The 17902-nt window shown below is 41.7% G+C and overlaps 1 protein-coding gene across 5 annotated transcripts in view; it reads left to right on the top strand.

Moving 5' to 3' along the window:
- Window positions 1–17902, top strand: part of DCLK1 (doublecortin like kinase 1) — a 408196-nt gene that overhangs the window by 307156 nt on the left and 83138 nt on the right. For all 5 annotated transcript variants that reach the window (XM_056561922.1, XM_056561921.1, XM_056561920.1 and 2 more), the window contains one exon: window positions 8292–8400. In XM_056561922.1, the coding sequence (XP_056417897.1) occupies window positions 8292–8400 (109 nt within the window). The remainder of the gene's footprint in view (window positions 1–8291; window positions 8401–17902) is intronic.

The raw sequence follows: 17902 nt of genomic DNA, 5'->3' as shown, positions 1-17902 counted from the left end.
ATCCTCCTCTCCTGCCGGAGCCGGATTTTTCTTTGTCTCCAAAAAAGATGGCTCCCTACGTCCTTGCATTGACTACCGCGGTCTTAATAAAATCACGGTTAAGAACCGCTACCCCTTACCCCTCATCTCTGAACTCTTTGATCGCCTCCAAGGTGCCCACATCTTCACTAAATTGGACTTAAGAGGCGCCTATAACCTCATCCGCATCAGAGAGGGGGACGAGTGGAAAACGGCATTTAACACCAGAGATGGACACTTTGAGTATCTGGTCATGCCCTTTGGACTGTGCAATGCCCCTGCCGTCTTCCAAGACTTTGTCAATGAAATTTTTCGTGATCTATTATACTCCTGTGTTGTGGTATATCTGGACGATATCCTAATTTTTTCTGCCAATCTAGAAGAACACCGCCAGCATGTCCGTATGGTTCTTCAGAGACTTCGTGACAACCAACTCTATGCCAAAATTGAGAAATGTCTGTTTGAATGCCAATCTCTTCCTTTTCTAGGATATTTGGTCTCTGGCCAGGGACTACAGATGGATCCAGACAAACTCTCTGCCGTCTTAAATTGGCCACGCCCCTCCGGACTCCGTGCTATCCAACGCTTTTTGGGGTTCGCCAATTATTACAGGCAATTTATTCCACATTTTTCTACCATTGTGGCTCCTATCGTGGCCTTAACCAAAAAAAATGCTGATCCCAAGTCCTGGCCTCCTCAAGCAGAAGACTCCTTTAAACAACTCAAGTCTGCCTTTTCTTCGGCTCCCGTGCTCTCCAGACCTGACCCTTCCAAACCCTTCCTATTGGAGGTTGATGCCTCCTCAGTAGGAGCTGGAGCTGTTCTTCTACAAAAAAATCCTTCCGGGCATGCTGTCACTTGTGGTTTTTTCTCTAGGACCTTCTCTCCAGCGGAGAGGAACTACTCCATCGGGGATCGAGAGCTTCTAGCCATTAAATTAGCACTTGAGGAATGGAGGCATCTGCTGGAGGGATCAAGATTTCCTGTTATTATCTACACCGACCACAAGAACCTCTCCTACCTCCAGTCGGCCCAACGGCTGAATCCTCGCCAGGCCCGGTGGTCTCTGTTCTTTGCCCGATTTAATTTTGAGATTCACTTTCGTCCTGCCGATAAGAACATTAGAGCCGATGCTCTCTCTCGTTCCTCGGATGCCTCAGAAGTTGATCTCCCTCCGCAACACATCATTCCACCTGACTGCCTGATCTCCACTTCTCCTGCCTCCATCAGGCAGACTCCTCCAGGAAAGACCTTTGTTTCTCCACGCCAACGCCTCGGAATTCTCAAATGGGGTCACTCCTCCCATCTCGCAGGTCATGCGGGCATCAAGAAATCTGTGCAACTCATCTCCCGCTTCTATTGGTGGCCGACTCTGGAGACGGATGTTGGGGACTTTGTGCGAGCCTGCACTATCTGTGCCCGGGATAAGACTCCTCGCCAGAAGCCCGCTGGTTTTCTTCATCCTCTGCCTGTCCCCGAACAGCCTTGGTCACTGATTGGTATGGATTTTATTACTGATTTACCCCCTTCCCGTGGCAACACTGTTATTTGGGTGGTCGTTGATCGATTCTCCAAAATGGCACATTTCATTCCTCTTCCTGGTCTTCCTTCTGCGCCTCAGTTGGCTAAACAATTTTTTGTACACATTTTTCGTCTTCACGGGTTGCCTACGCAGATTGTCTCGGATAGAGGGGTCCAATTCGTGTCTAAATTCTGGAGAGCTCTCTGTAAACAACTCAAGATTAAATTAAATTTTTCCTCTGCATATCATCCCCAGTCCAATGGACAAGTAGAAAGAATTAACCAGATCCTGGGTGATTATTTGCGACATTTTGTTTCCTCCCGCCAGGATGACTGGGCAGATCTCCTTCCATGGGCCGAATTCTCGTATAACTTCAGGGTCTCTGAATCTTCCTCCAAATCCCCATTTTTCGTGGTGTACGGCCGTCACCCTCTTCCCCCCCTCCCTACCCCCTTGCCCTCTGGTCTGCCCGCTGTGGATGAAATTTCTCGTGACCTTTCCATTATATGGAGAGAGACCCAAAATTCTCTCTTACAGGCTTCTTCACGCATGAAGAGGTTCGCGGATAAGAAAAGAAGAGCTCCCCCCGTTTTTTCCCCTGGAGACAAGGTATGGCTCTCCGCTAAATATGTCCGCTTCCGTGTCCCTAGCTACAAGTTGGGACCACGCTATCTTGGTCCTTTCAAAATTTTGTGTCAAATTAATCCTGTCTCTTATAAACTTCTTCTTCCTCCTTCTCTTCGTATCCCTAATGCCTTTCACGTCTCTCTTCTCAAACCACTCATCCTCAACCGTTTTTCTCCCAAATCTGTTCCTCCCACTCCTGTTTCCGGCTCCTCGGACGTCTTCTCGGTCAAGGAGATTTTGGCTGCCAAAAAGGTCAGAGGGAAAAATTTTTTTTTAGTAGACTGGGAGGGTTGTGGTCCTGAAGAGAGATCCTGGGAACCTGAGGACAACATCCTTGACAAAAGTCTGCTCCTCAGGTTCTCAGGCTCCAAGAAGAGGGGGAGACCCAAGGGGGGGGGTACTGTTACGCCGAGCGCTCCGGGTTCCCGCTCCTCCCCGGAGCGCTCGCTTCACCTCCTCCGCTGCAGCGCTCCGGTCACGTCCTCTGACCCGGGGCGCTGCGATCCTGCTGCTAGCCGGGATGCGATTCGCGATGCGGGTAGCGCCCGCTCGCGATGCGCACCCCGGCTCCCCTACCTGACTCGCTCCCCGTCTGTTCTGTCCCGGCGCGCGCGGCCCCGCTCCCTAGGGCGCGCGCGCGCCGGGTCTCTGCGATTTAAAGGGCCACTGCGCCGCTGATTGGCGCAGTGGTTCCAATTAGGGTTATCACCTGTGCACTCCCTATATTACCTCACTTCCCTTGCACTCCCTTGCCGGATCTTGTTGCCTTAGTGCCAGTGAAAGCGTTCCTTGTGTGTCCCTTGCCAGTGTTTCCAGACCTTCTGCCGTTGCCCCTGACTACGATCCTTGCTGCCTGCCCCGACCTTCTGCTACGTCCGACCTTGCTTCTGCCTACTCCCTTGTACCGCGCCTATCTTCAGCAGCCAGAGAGGTGAGCCGTTGCTAGTGGATACGACCTGGTCACTACCGCCGCAGCAAGACCATCCCGCTTTGCGGCGGGCTCTGGTGAAAACCAGTAGTGGCTTAGAACCGGTCCACTAGCACGGTCCACGCCAATCCCTCTCTGGCACAGAGGGTCCACTACCTGCCAGCCGGCATCGTGACATGAATACACCTTATATAGTATATTATAGCCATATTGATACACCTTATATAGTATATTATAGCCATATTGATACACCTTATATAGTATATTATAGCCATATTGATACACCTTATATAGTATATTATAGCCATATTGATACACCTTATATAGTATATTATAGCCATATTGATACACCTTTTATAGTATATTATAGCCATATTGATACACCTTATATAGTATGTTATAGCCATATGAATACACCTTATATAGTATATTATAGCCATATTGATACACCTTTTATAGTATATTATAGCCATACGAATACACCTTATATAGTATGTTATAGCCATATGAATACACCTTATATAGTATGTTATAGCCATATGAATACACCTTATATAGTATATTATAACCACCTGAATACACATTATATAGTATATTATAACCATCTGAATACACATTATATAGTATATTATAACCATCTGAATACACCTTATATAGTATATTATAACCATCTGAATACACCTTATATAGTATGTTATAGCCATATGAATACACCTTATATAGTATATTATAGCCATATTGATACACCTTATATAGTATATTATAGCCATATTGATACACCTTATATAGTATATTATAACCATCTGAATACACCTTATATAGTATATTATAGCCATATTGATACACCTTATATAGTATATTATAGCCATATTGATACACCTTATATAGTATATTATAACCATCTGAATAAACCTTATATAGTATATTATAACCATCTGAATAAACCTTATATAGTATATTATAGCCATATTGATACACCTTATATGGTATATTATAGCCATCTGAATAATATTGTAACCATCTAAATGCACTTTATATAGTATATTATAACCATCTGAATACACCTTATTTTAACCATCTGAATACACCTTATATAGAAACCAGGAGTGAGCTGACCATTCAGGCATTGGGGCAGTGCCTGTGGTCTCATGGTAAAATGGGGACCAGAGATCCGGAGTCATATGCATTTAAATGGGCACTGTCAGATATAAAAACTTTTTATATGTTGTACATCTTGGCAAAACAATTCTAATATACTTAAAAAAAAATATATATATATGCATTTTATTATAGAAAACTGCCTTCAAAAATCCCACCTTTAGAGGTCCCCATACCTCTTAGGATACAGAAGAGTCCCACAGCAGCATGAGTGTGTCCAAGGGTCATGGACACGAGATAGCTGATTGACAAGGCTACAGGAGGAACACAGCCTGCAGCAACACTGCTGTAACACAGAGTTATATCAATCATGTGCCTCCAGCTGTTGCAAAACTACAATTTCAAGCATGCCTGGACAGTCAAAGGATGTCTGGGCATGCTGGGAGTTGTAGTTTTGCAAAAGCTGTCGGCAGCATGAGGGAGGGGGGAGGAGTCATCACAGTGCAGGCAAGAGATGGACACACACCCTCCCTTTGACAAGATGGAAAAGACATTGAGCAGCTGTAATATGCAATTTTTTTGTGAAATATGGGTGATAGAGACACAAAATTACATGTAGATGATCAGGATGAGGTACTGAGTAACCCATAACTGTTTTTTTTATTTTGTGGGATCTGACAGGTATGCTTTAAGTGAATGCTCTAGAAAATATATATATATATATATATATATATATATATATATGTATATATACATATATATATGGTGTTGTTATTAACCCCTTAATGACCACGAATGTAAATGTACGTCCTGGTGTGGAGGTACTTAGCGCACCAGGACGTACATTTACATCCTGTGTATGACCGTGAGCATCGGAGCGATGCTCACGTCATACATGGCAGGTTCCGGCTGCCAGTAATGGCCGACATCTGCAATCGCGCGGATGTCCGCCATTAACCCCTCAGATGCCGTGATCAGCAAAGATCACAGCATCTGCAGCAATGCACATGTTAAAATAGATGATCGGATCGCCCGCAGCACTGCCGTGGGGATCCGATCATCTGTAATGGCGGCCGGGGGTCCCCTCACCTGCCTCGTCCGTCTCCTGGTCTGAGATCGAGCAGACCAGAGCAGAAGATCACCGATGAAACTGATCAGTGCTATGCCCTATGCATAGCACTGAACAGTATTAGCAATCTAATGATTGCTATAGATAGTCCCCTATGGGGACATAAAAAGTGCCCAAAAAAAATGTGAAAAATGTAAAAAAAAAAAAAATCCCCTCCCCCGATAAAAATAGTCAGTTTTTCCCATTTTACCCCCAAAAAGCGTAATTTTATTTTTATAAACATATTTGGTATCACCGCGTGCGTAAATGTCCAAACAATCAAAATATAATTTTAATGATCCCGTATGGTGAACGGTGTAAACGTAAAAAATAACAAAAAGTTCAAAAATTCTGCTTTTTTGTCACATTTTATTCCCCAAAAAATTTATAAAAAATTTTCTAAAAGTGTTATATTTGCAAATGTGGTATCGATAAAAATTACAGATGACAGCTAAAAAAAAATGAGCCCTCATACAACCCTATATATGGAAAAATAAAAAAGTTATAGGTGGTCAAAATAGGGCGATTTTAGATTACTGATGTTGTACAAAAAGTTTTAGATTTTTTTTAAGCGGTACAAAAATATAAAAGTATCTAGCCATGGGTATCATTTTAATCGTATTGACCCACAGAATAAAGAACACGTCATTTTTACCGTAAAATGTACTGTGTGAAAACAAAACCCTCCAAAATGTGCAAAATTGTGGTTTTCGTTAAAATTTACTCCCTAAAAAAATATTTTTTTGGGTACGCTGTACTTTTTATGGTAAAATAAGAGGTTTTATTACAAAGTACAATTGGTCACGCAAAAAACAAGCCCTTATATGGGTCTGTAGATGGAAATATAAAAGAGTTATGGATTTTAGAAGGAGAGGAGGAAAAAACAAAAATGCAAAAATAAAATTGGCCTGGTCCTTAAGGTGAAAATGGGCATGGTCCTTAATGGGGTTAATCACAAGGTGAAGTGTTCAGGTTCCCTTTTTTAGCATTGGTTCATCTAAAAGTAACAGTTCATAGTGCAAATCTATGAATATATGCAAGTTGATGCAAGGAATATGTAGTTGGCTTGTAGGTTGGCACAGGTTCGCACCCGGCCTGCTGGCTGATGTTACCTGCTGTCCTAGCACGATGCGCAACTTCCAGTTGCGGTGATGGATTGCCGTGCTGGCGTGGAGACTGGCAGCTGCTGGTAAGACATGCCAGTCTATAGAATACTGCTGTGGGGTAGTGCAGACTTTAGGTGTCCTCTGGATGTCCTCTGGGTGGGACTGAACAGCGTCCGGCTCTGTGGTAGTAAGTCCAGGCAGCAGAGCTAGTGGGAGTGGTCCAGGCAGCGGCGTCCTCGTGCGGCTGTTGCTGCTTTGGGCGTGTATCACACTATGCGGTGGTACACTGTTAAAGGGGTACTACCGTGGAAAACATTTTTTTTTAAATCAACTGGTGCCGGAAAGTTAAACTGATTTTTAAATGACTTCTATTAAAAAATCTTAATCTTTCCAGTACTTTTTAGGGTCTGTATACTACAATGGTTTTCTTTTTGGAACACAGAGCTCTCTGCAGACATCACGATCACAGCGCTCTCTGCTACCATCTCTGTCCATTTTAAGAACTGTCCAGAGCAGCATATGTTTTCTATGGGGACTTTCTCCTACTCTGGACAGTTCTTAAAATGGACAGAGATATCAGCAGAGAGCTCTGTCTTGATGAAAACCATTTCCTCTGTAGTATTCAGCAGCTGATAAGTACTGGAAGGATTAAGATTTTTTTTTATAGAAGTAATTTAAAAATCTGTTTAACTTCTGGCACCAGTTGATTTTAAAAAAAAAGTTTTCCACAGGAGTACCCCTTTAAGGGAATTGCAGCGCTTGCAAGGAGTGTACGTGGATGATAATGAAGGTGACAGATCTTAGCATCAGATCTATGGGGTCCCCCTTTATCAATGGCTAAGTATACATGACCCTACACAGAGTGCCATCCTGATTGGCATGTGCATAATGGTGATGAAAATACATGTTACGGATTTCGCTCATTAGGATTAGGAGTTGTATTCTCTTACCATACTAATATATGCTTTAAAACACAAAATGAATGAGGGTTATTATGGAGATCATGTATTAACCCATAAAATAGTGATAATGGTAATATTTTTAGTAAAATAATATACAATACAGAATAAAATAAAATAAATTTGATGCAAACATGAATATTTAACCAGCTATATCTCTATAAGTACCAGTAATACAACCATTTTCAACTAAAGTGGACTAAAATGGGATGAAGTATATGGGGTGAATGTGTGGAAAAATAGAAAAAACATTTAAAATGAAAAGACAGAATATGTTTGTAGAATAAAAATAATAATAAGAGAAATAAAAAAAAAAAATGAAATGAAATAAATATGAGGAATAAGTCTTACAGTAAAATGCCCAACACAAGGAGATGGGCCTATATAGGACTAATATTAAATAATAAATAATTATTTTTATCATTTGGCACTACGGGTATAGTGCAACTCAGTACCTCGGCACAGATCCAGCATATATACCCTCATAGTGTGTAGCCACCCACCCTTCTGAAGTTTTTGTTATATATATGAAGAACTAGATAAATGCTTATTGAAGTCTACCTCAATATAAACTATACAGAGGAGAATCGGTAACTATGTTGCTTATAACCATCTATAAAAATTACAGAAATTGTATTTTTTCAGAATATAAAGATGTATTTCACACTGTTATGAGACACGCTTGCCACCTGGTGGTCACGCTGTGCTACTGTTCTGTTTATAGCTCAATAGGCTGTGGTAAATAGGATAGAGGTGGGTGTACAGATATATATTAGTAGACTGATAAATAATGGAGAAATAGATATGAGATAGATAGGTGATAGTCTTCCTAATGTCGTCATTTTTTGTGACTATATAAACCTATTATAAAATGTTTCATTTACATGGTGACCTGTTGGCCTATGTACCCACATTTATGTTTCAGATATTATGGATGAAGGATTCCAGGTACCAGTGTCTATAGCAGAGAGATATAAAGTTGGAAGAACAATAGGGGATGGAAATTTTGCCATTGTTAAAGAGTGTATAGAAAGGTAAGGAAGCCATTGAAATCTGTGAAAAAAATTATTCACGTTACTGTTCTTTTAAATCCAAATGAATATTTTGTTTTACAATATTAATTTGTGTTAGTGTCATACTTACTAAAGGAGCAGACCAGGTCAATGGTCCGGAGTTCATAGTGATAGGGGGCTCAGTACTGAACTGCACCTTTTACTTGGTCATGAAGGGTAAACTATAAAGTCTAGTTACTCCCAGCTTCCATTACAAGAATCAGCACAAAATGACCTATTTACTAAATAATAAAGCTCTGGATTGTATCTGGTTTATCTAGTTTTACAATACAGAAATGTAGGTGCACTACTGTGGTAGATGGATACAATGACATTGGCTAATCCCTCAACACTGATGTTAAAATTGAGACATTCGCCAGTGTATCCTTATATTAAGGACACACCAGAGCCCGCACACCAACGCCAAGGTTTCTCAGATGGCACGGGACCTAACGCTCATCCTACCTGTGCGTGATAAGCAAAAACCAGAGGCCAGTGGGCAATTACAGCAGCACTAGGTCGACATGTAGCCTGCTCCCAGTTCCCTCCAGCGTGACTGAGCACACATACAATGGGAGGAGGGAGAGACAGGCTACAAGCCCCATCCAAGTTGGCTGATATAGGTGCATGGCCTCACAGGTGCAACCCTAATGCTGCCTGGAAGATATTCAAGGTGCATTAACACATGGGGGGAGATTTAGCAAAACCTGTGCAAAGGAAAAGTTGTCCAGTTGCCCATGGCAACCAATCAGCTCGCTTCTTTCATTTTTTACAAGGCCTCTGCAAAATGAAAGAAGCGATCTGATTGGTTGCTATGGGCGACTGAGCAACTTTTCCTTTGCGCAGGTTTTGATAAATCTCCCCCATGGAGTTTACACACCTCCAAGTATAAATTTTCAAACAACAACAAAAAAAACGTGGTCTCAAATGGCTGGAGGTGCTCAACCCCAAATGCAGTTGTGCATTTATACTGGGGGAGCAGATCCTGCCCTTGTAGTCCGTTGCTAAGGGCGATCTCCAGCATAAAAATGCATACAATGGAGGATGCCTGCAGTGGACTACAAGTGCCACAATAGAATCCTACACCAGATAAACAGTGTGGATGTGTAACAATTAGAATAATACAAAAAGGAGAAGGAGAAGGAGAAGTTTTGTATTATTCTAATTGTTACACATCCACACTGTTTATCTGGTATAGGATTCTATTGTGGCACTTGTAGTCCGCTGCAGGCATCCTCCATTATATGCATTTTTATGCTGGGGATCGCCCCTAGCAACGGACTACAAGGGCAGGATCTGCTTCCCCAGTATAAATGCACAACCGCATTTGGGGTTGAGCACCTCCAGCCATTTGAGACCACGTTTTTTTAAATCTAGTTTTAGTTGGATTATCACATTTTTATTTTCTTTGTATTTTCCCCCTTGAGTGCATTCTCAGGGTTTTTATGCTTTCTATGTTATCTGCTGCCTACTCATGACAGTCACACAGGATGTGTTCTGTGAAGGTCGCTGGATGACTGCATTATAAGTTAACCTCCCTGTACCTGTATTGTCAAGGTTATAAATAGGAATACATTGTAAGAACGTGTAGTATTATATGCACCTGTCAGCCCACTCACCCTGCACAAACAAGAGAGAAGTGATAAGTGTCCTTACAATCACCGGCCTGTCACCATCTGCCTCCAAACATCTCACTACGTAGAGGTAGGGACAGGATGATAATAGTAATAATATTTCATTATATATATATATTGCCAACATATTCTGTAGCACTTTAGACTCCATACACCGGCCGAATCTCCTCAGTGAGATCTAATTACCCCCAGAAGGGGCAAGAACCAAAAAAGCTGTCTACAGATTGGTGTTGGATTTTGATAATATCCTCAGTTCAAGGGCGAACATACCATAGCACCGCAAACCATGCAGCTGTTATGGGGCCCTTAGAGAGAGGGGCCCTCCATGATTGGTCCCATTTCCTTATCTATTAGTAAATCTATTAGTAACTAGTATCTATTTCTCTTCGGGGAACTGCATTGTCAGCAAATTAATGGAGGGGGATTTTGACCAATGGGTCATGGAAAGCAAGGGGGAATAAACACAAGACCTTTCTGTCCTCTGGGGGCAAAATAAGACACCATAATATGAGACCCAATGGATAATGGGGAATAGAACAAGGAAGATGAGCACCACCAAAGTCCCGACAAGCACTCCTGGATAACCACAATACTGAACAAAAAGCACTGGGCAACCTCCTCTAATCCGTCCCAAACAGCGGTGCTCGCAAAGCAAACTGAATGCAAAACTGGCCCGATAGTAGACAAAAGTAGCGGCACTCACTGTAATATGCAGGGTTTCTTTATTGTGGAGCGGGTGCAATAGGACAGCAAGGACTGAAGCAGTCCAAAGAGACAGAGCAACACTGTGTTTCACCGGCAGCTTCTTCCGGCACGCACGCCATCACGGCAACAGCTAACAACACCTTTCTAACACATGCGCACAGTGCTCAGAACGCTGACAATGGCGGAGCACAGGCGCAATGCAACCTGAAACACTTCAGGAGACATCAAAAACCTGAACCGGGCTATAGGCAAAGAAAAGTGAATAGGTACCAAAGTAACGAAAAAGAGGGAACAACAATAATAATAATAAAATCACGGACAAGTGTCAACTTAGCAAGAAAGAGACACATTTACAAAGAAACAATTTACAAAAAGATACTCATGTCAATTTTTCATTTAAGCCCGGGAGACCCATGGCATTGGTTTGTAAAATCCAGGTGGCTTCTTTCTTAAGTAATATTTTATGGTGATCACTGCCGTCTTTAGATATATGGACCACCTCCAGACCTGCGAAAAGCAATACCCTCTGGTCTCCACCGAGACTTGTTCTCACATAATATAATATGAGACTGCTGGGACCCCCTGTGATCAACTGCAAGGCACCCAGTCCACAGGAATGGGACATGTCGACCCCCACACTAAGTGGTGGCCAATACACCCCTTTCCATGTATCGCTAGACCATGCAGCTGCCATGGGGCCCTTGGAGAGAGAGGCCCCTCCATGATTGGTCCATTACTTTATCTATTAGTAAGAAACTGTGCTCTCTACAGGAAACTGCACTGACAGCAAAATAAATTTAGGGGGTATTGACCAATGGGCCATGGAAAACAAGTAGTATAAACAACAGACCTTTCTGTCCCATGGGGCAAAATAAGACACCATCATAAGAGACCCATTTTAATATTTGCTATTTTCTATGGGACCCCCTTTAATCTATGTACACCACTGCTTCAGTTACATTTCCAGGCTGTGTAACAGGTTATCTACCTATAGGTGGCACTAGAGAGACAGTTTTCCTTTTCTGCAGGGGATCTAATTTGAATATTTTTTCCCATGAAACACTGCCTGTTAGATACCATACACCACTCCTCAGTGAGAGCCAATAGCCCCCCAGATAATGTACATAACAGATATTGGAAAAGTAACATTAGCTCTTTATAAGTGCAAAATATTCTTGACATAAAGCTTTATAACATGAGTGAGAAATATCTCTGAATCCAGTGAAATTCCAATAAGGAGCAAAGATTATTCCCCCCCCCCCCCCCCCCCCCGCCCCCAATTAAAGGGGTACTCCAGTGGAAAACTTTTTTTTTTAAATAAACGGATGCCAGAAAGTTAAACAGATTTGTAAATTACTTCTACTAAAAAATCTTAATCCTTCCAGTACTTATTAGCTGCGGAATATTACAGAGGAAATGGTTTTCTTTTTGGAACACAGAGCTCTCTGCTGACATCATGACCACAGTGCTCTCTGCTGACATCTCTGGCCATTTTAAGAACTGTCCAGAGTAGGAGAAAATCCCCATAGCAAACATATGCTGCTCTGGTTGCATATGCAGTTCCTAAAATGGACAGAGATGTCAGCAGAGAGCACTGTGGTCATGATGTCAGCAAAGAGCACTGTGTTCCAAAAAGACCAAAACCATTTCCTCTGTAGTGTACAGACCCTAAAAAGTACTGGAAAGATTAAGATTTTTTAAGAGAAGTAATTTACAAATCTGTTTAACTTTCTGGCACCAGTTGATTTAAAAAATAAAAAAAAAGTTTTCCACCAGAGTACCCCTTTAACCCATTTTAGACATTGTCCTGTAAGTATGTGTCTACATTAATGGTCCCAAACTGTGGCCCTCCAGATGTTGCAAAACTTCAACTCCCAGCATGCCCGGACAGCCAGCGGCTGTCCGGGCATGCTGGGAGTTGAAGTTTTGCAACATCTGGGGGGTAGTGTTGCACGGCATAGGCCATATTCGAATTCGTGATATTTCACGAATATATGGACGAATATTCGTCATATAATCGCTAAATTCGCATATTCCTAATATTCACGTTTTATTTTCACATATGCGAAAAATCGCATATACGAAAATTAGCATATGCGAAAATTTGCACGCCAGTCTCACACAGTAGTATTAGAGCCTTCTTTACACCACACAAGCTGGAAGCAGAGCGGGATGATCACTGTGATGTGTACTGTGAAAAAAAACCTGAATATTCGTAATTGCGAATATATAGTGCTATATTCGCGAATATTCGCGAATTCGCGAATATGCGATATTCGCAAATAAAATTCACATTGCAAATATTCACGAGCAACACTACTGGGGGGCCACAGTTTGAGACCACTGGTCTACATGCTCCCACTTCTCAGAAGACATCATGGCTTCCTACATTCTAAATTCTGATGTATAAACCCCACTGTAACACTTTGCGCATTTCTAAACCCTTCTCCATTTCGCGGCAGCTCGGAATGCAGACCTAGCAACACTTGGATCACATTGCAAAAGTTCTGCCGTAACGTAGAAGGGAATAACATAAGCACTTCAGATTTATTACAGTTCAGATCGTACCTCAGACACTTTAATCACTCCCTAAGGGATCGTGGTGTCTATTAGCCATGGACATAAATGATGTATTAGAGAAAATTCAGATTATAGGAACCTTGACACATATGTAGAATCTATCAGCAACTACATAAAAAATTATCATTATTCTGCAAGTTCAAGTATAGAATTACAATGAAATAATAGAGGAGGTGACACAAATGACTCCATTTCTGGAGTACTGAGATTCTTAAAGGGGTACTCCACTCGAATACATTTTTATTTAATTCAACTGGTGCCAGAAAGTTAAACTGATTTGTAAACAACTTCTATTGAAAAATATTAATCCTTCCAGTACTTATCAGCGCCTGTATACTGCAAAGGAATTTCTTTTATTTTTTAATTTCTTTTCTGTCTGACCACAGTGCTCTCTGCTGACACCTCTGTCCATTTTAGGAACTGTCCAGATTGGAAGCAAATCCCCATAGCAAACCTCTCCTGCTCTGGACAGTTCCTGACATGGACAGAGGTGTCAGCAGAGAGCACTGTGGTCAGACAGAAAGGAAATTCAAAAAGAATAGAACTTTCTCTGTAGTATGATTTTTAAATAGAAGTACAAATCTGTTTAACTTTCTTGCACCAGTTGATTTAAAGAAAAATGTTTTCCAGTTGACTACCCCTTTAAAGTGGACCTGACAGAAGCTAAAATAAAATGCTCCAGGCTTACTCTTTAACTGCTGCTGTTCCTGTCTGTGATTTAATCCTAGTTTTCATCCTTTTATGGCTCCTAATTCCCTTGTTTAGGTCACTCACACTGCATGCAGTTCACTGAGGAGGAGGGGGCATTCCCTTACTTGCCCTCTTATCTCATGTGAGAACTTCCTCCCTCACTCCTCAGAGCTGACAACTGGCTGCACACTGAGGTTTTGTTACAGGCCTCAGGTTCACAAAGCACGATGATTGACAAGCCATGAGTCCTGCTTTTACACTTCCTGTGTTATGTCTTGGTACACACAGGCAATAGCTGCAAGGACAAGACAGTGTTCTGTACAGTAGAAGGACCCCTAGTGGTAAGAAGTATGGAACATTTCACCCAAAAATATACACCTTTTTTAACCAATGTATTATAAATATACATATAATAATTTTATTTACATTATATAAAAGTTGTTTTTTTTTCAAATGACAGGGCCCATTTAATATCTGATCAAAGTTCTGAGATCAAAAGCTTTTCTAATAAGGTATTGTAACTCTTCATCGGTGATTTGATCGGTGGGGACATGGATGCTGAGACCCCACTTATGGCTAGAGGAAGAGGAAGTCCTATAGTCTTTCTATAAATCTGAACACAATGGCTGGGATTTATCATTGTAGGTGTAAGTGAAGCATATATCATTGTAGGTGTAAGTAAAGCATTTATCATTGTAGGTGTAAGTGAAGCATTTTTTACACCTTTTTTTGTGTGCTGGTAATGTGTAGGAACACCAAATGTATTAAATGGTCACAGAGCATTTGATAAATTTTGTGCAGGTCACATTTTCTGAAATTTTTCTTTTCACATACACCAAAAAGCTAAGCGAAGTCTGGGCTGGTGTAGTTTTAGAGACTTTTTAGTGGCTTTGTGCCTTTTTTTGTGCCTTTTCACAAAAAGGCACAGTTCATAAAAGCCGCCCATATCACATGTTTTGCCAAAATCATTGGATTACAACTCAAAATCAACAGAAATGTGTAAACCAAAAGGTGCAAAAAAGGTGCAAATAAACTCTGCTTGTGCCTTTTGTGCGCCTTTTCTAGACACAAAAGACAATGAGAAATGTCGGCCTATGTGCTTAGCAAAAATGAACGGCCATTGCCCACAAGTCCTTGACAAAGCCACTGCCTGTGGCGAAACGTCGGACGGGCCAATGCGTCTATGTTTTTAAGTTCTGCCGCAGTTCTCCTCAGATATAGGTATAGTCTGCAGCTATACCACCATTCCAATTACTATTTACGGAGCAAAGCTGCATTAATTCAGATACAGAGGCAGCAGGAGAACTGTGTGCTAGATATTTTTAAACTTTTTGGCTTCAAAAGTTACGTTTTATTATTATTTTTGGTAAATGGGAAAAATGGATACCAGAGGTCACCCTAGTGACCAATTGTAAATAACAATGTAAAATGAATCCTCCATTCACTGGTCCTTTCCTTTATCCTTTCTAGCAAAAATGAATGGGCTCAGTACTCAGCAAAGCGCTTCTGCGTCCTAAATTTAACAAATGGTGTCAGCACTCAAACCCCCACTAATCAAAACTATGACATGTCAGAAGTTTGTTAAAGGAGTACTCTTGTGCAGGAACACTCTACAGCAGTCCACGGAAACAGGGTGTGTTGACCCCCGCACGAAGTGGCCGACACGCCGCCTCCATGTATCTCTATGGGAGAGCTGAAGATACAGTGTTCAGGTATCTCCGGATCTCCCATAGAGATACATGGAGGGGGCGTGTCAGCTGCTGCTTTGTACGGGGGTCGACCTGTTTCTGCGGACTGCCAGGGTGACTTGCAGGAGATCAGTGAGGCCCCAGCAGTCGAATCCTTTGGATGGGGGATAAATGTTCCTGCACCGGAGTACTCCTTTAAAATGATAGGTAATCTTTAAGGTAGATGACCCATCTGGACCACCCTACTTAAATTGATGCTTCCCTATCAGCTGATATCTGCTGTTGATTCACATACAATAAAAAGTAAAAAAAAAAAAGACTATTTACTATGGTATCGGCTGACAGTTGGGGTTTAAAGGATAAGTATCATGAACAAAAGTTTTAGATCGTGCGGGGTCTGAGCGCTAGGGCCCCCCGCGATCTCCTGTTTGGAGCCTCCGTTCTTCAGCACAGGGGTGTGTCACGACCCCCGCCCGAAGCGGGCGGGGGTCGTGACACGTCCCTGTGCTGGAGAACGGGGGCTCCAAACAGAAGATCGCCCCCGCACTTGGACCCCCCGCGATCTAAAAGTTATCCCCTATCCTTCGGATAGGAGATACGTTTTTGTTTATGGTACTTGTCCTGGGACCCAAATACCGCCCCCCGTACAATCGTCTCTCCCTGTGCATGAAGCGGCGTGCATTGTCTACTGAAGCAAAAGAAATACACAAGTACAGCTTATAGGAAAGGACAGGATAGGGAACAAAGGTTATTGAATGTGAAAATGAAAATGTAACAGACTGGAATACTCCTTTTCCAACATCTGATATAAGAAAATAGTCGGCAGACCCCATATACAGAAGATCATCAGCCCATCCTGTCTACATGTCTACTCCCTAGTGTATGGTCATCTGAAGACCGGTAATGGTGCATTGTCAGATTACTTCATTCCCTGACCCTGGATTTATCATTTATACAACCAAATCCAAAATAATGTCAGATGTTTTTATTTGGAATACAACATCATTTAGGATTAGGAGCAGAATATCAGTTTTGCAAGAAGACGATCCTCTCATCATACCATGTTGTCTTTGGTCTTGACCCAAAAGGTGTAGAATATCTCTGAAGATCTAATGACTACATGATGTGCAACTAATAAAATCAATGTGAATAGTGGGAAAAAGTCAAACCTTACTGTGGTACGACTACAATGCATGTACAGTAATGTAAAGCATGAAAAGCTAAGTATATATTAGCCTGCATTGTAGACGTGAATGACTTCAAGGAGATCTTGACTTAATGTGCGGAATATAAACTGTATTAATACTGATTAAAGAGAAAAGCTGAAGGTTTAGAACATAGTGATTTCTCTTTATTGTGGGGTTTCTCTTGTAGAATGATTAATGAATAACAATGAAAAGCAGCTGCATAGTATTGAGAATGGATGAACTATAATGGAGCTTTCAATAAAAATTATATAAATGGTGTCTGGGCCCAGCTGAAATAAATAGCGGTTAAAGAAATGAGTCAAATCATAAGACATAAGATAACAATTACATGTAACCATACCATTCATCATCCAATTTGTTTTAATTAAATGTTGCACATCAAATAAAATTACAGCTATACTGTGTCCCTTGTATTGTGTAACTTTACCTTTCATACTACTTAAAGGGGATTTTCAGGCTCCGCAAGTGATTTGGCTCAATATATTAGTGGAAGTTTCTTTTTGTTCACTGGTGGTATGCTTGCTTGTAATATGATCGAATAGAAGGAAATCTTCTAATACGCTCTTCATGATGAGATACCGCTGGGCTGGCGCATATACACGGACACCAGGCTGAGCACAATTCTCATGGTTTAGGTATAGATCCCTAGACCACATGCATTTGACACTGGCTAAAATTTTAGGGAGCCCCGGTATTTATCCTTAGGTGGAAATATTTTTTTTAAATCAACTGGTGCCAGAAAGTTAAACAGATTTGTAAATTACGTATATAAAAAGAAGAAATAGGAGCACACACCTGTATATCTTGCTTGAAGTGGTTTTATTCCAGAAGGTACAAATCCAACATCCCGACACCCCTACACCAGACAGAGCTGGATATGGCAGGAGCTATTCACCTGGTCCAGGTGAATAGCTCCTGCCGCTCCGGCTCTGTCTGGTGTAGGGGTGTCGGGATGTTGGATTTGTACCTTCTGGAATAA

Source organism: Hyla sarda, chromosome 2 (assembly GCF_029499605.1).
Source record: "Hyla sarda isolate aHylSar1 chromosome 2, aHylSar1.hap1, whole genome shotgun sequence".
NCBI lineage: Eukaryota > Metazoa > Chordata > Amphibia > Anura > Hylidae > Hyla > Hyla sarda.
The sequence above is the reverse complement of the archived record's forward strand: the minus strand, read 5'-3'. Positions and strand labels throughout refer to the sequence as shown.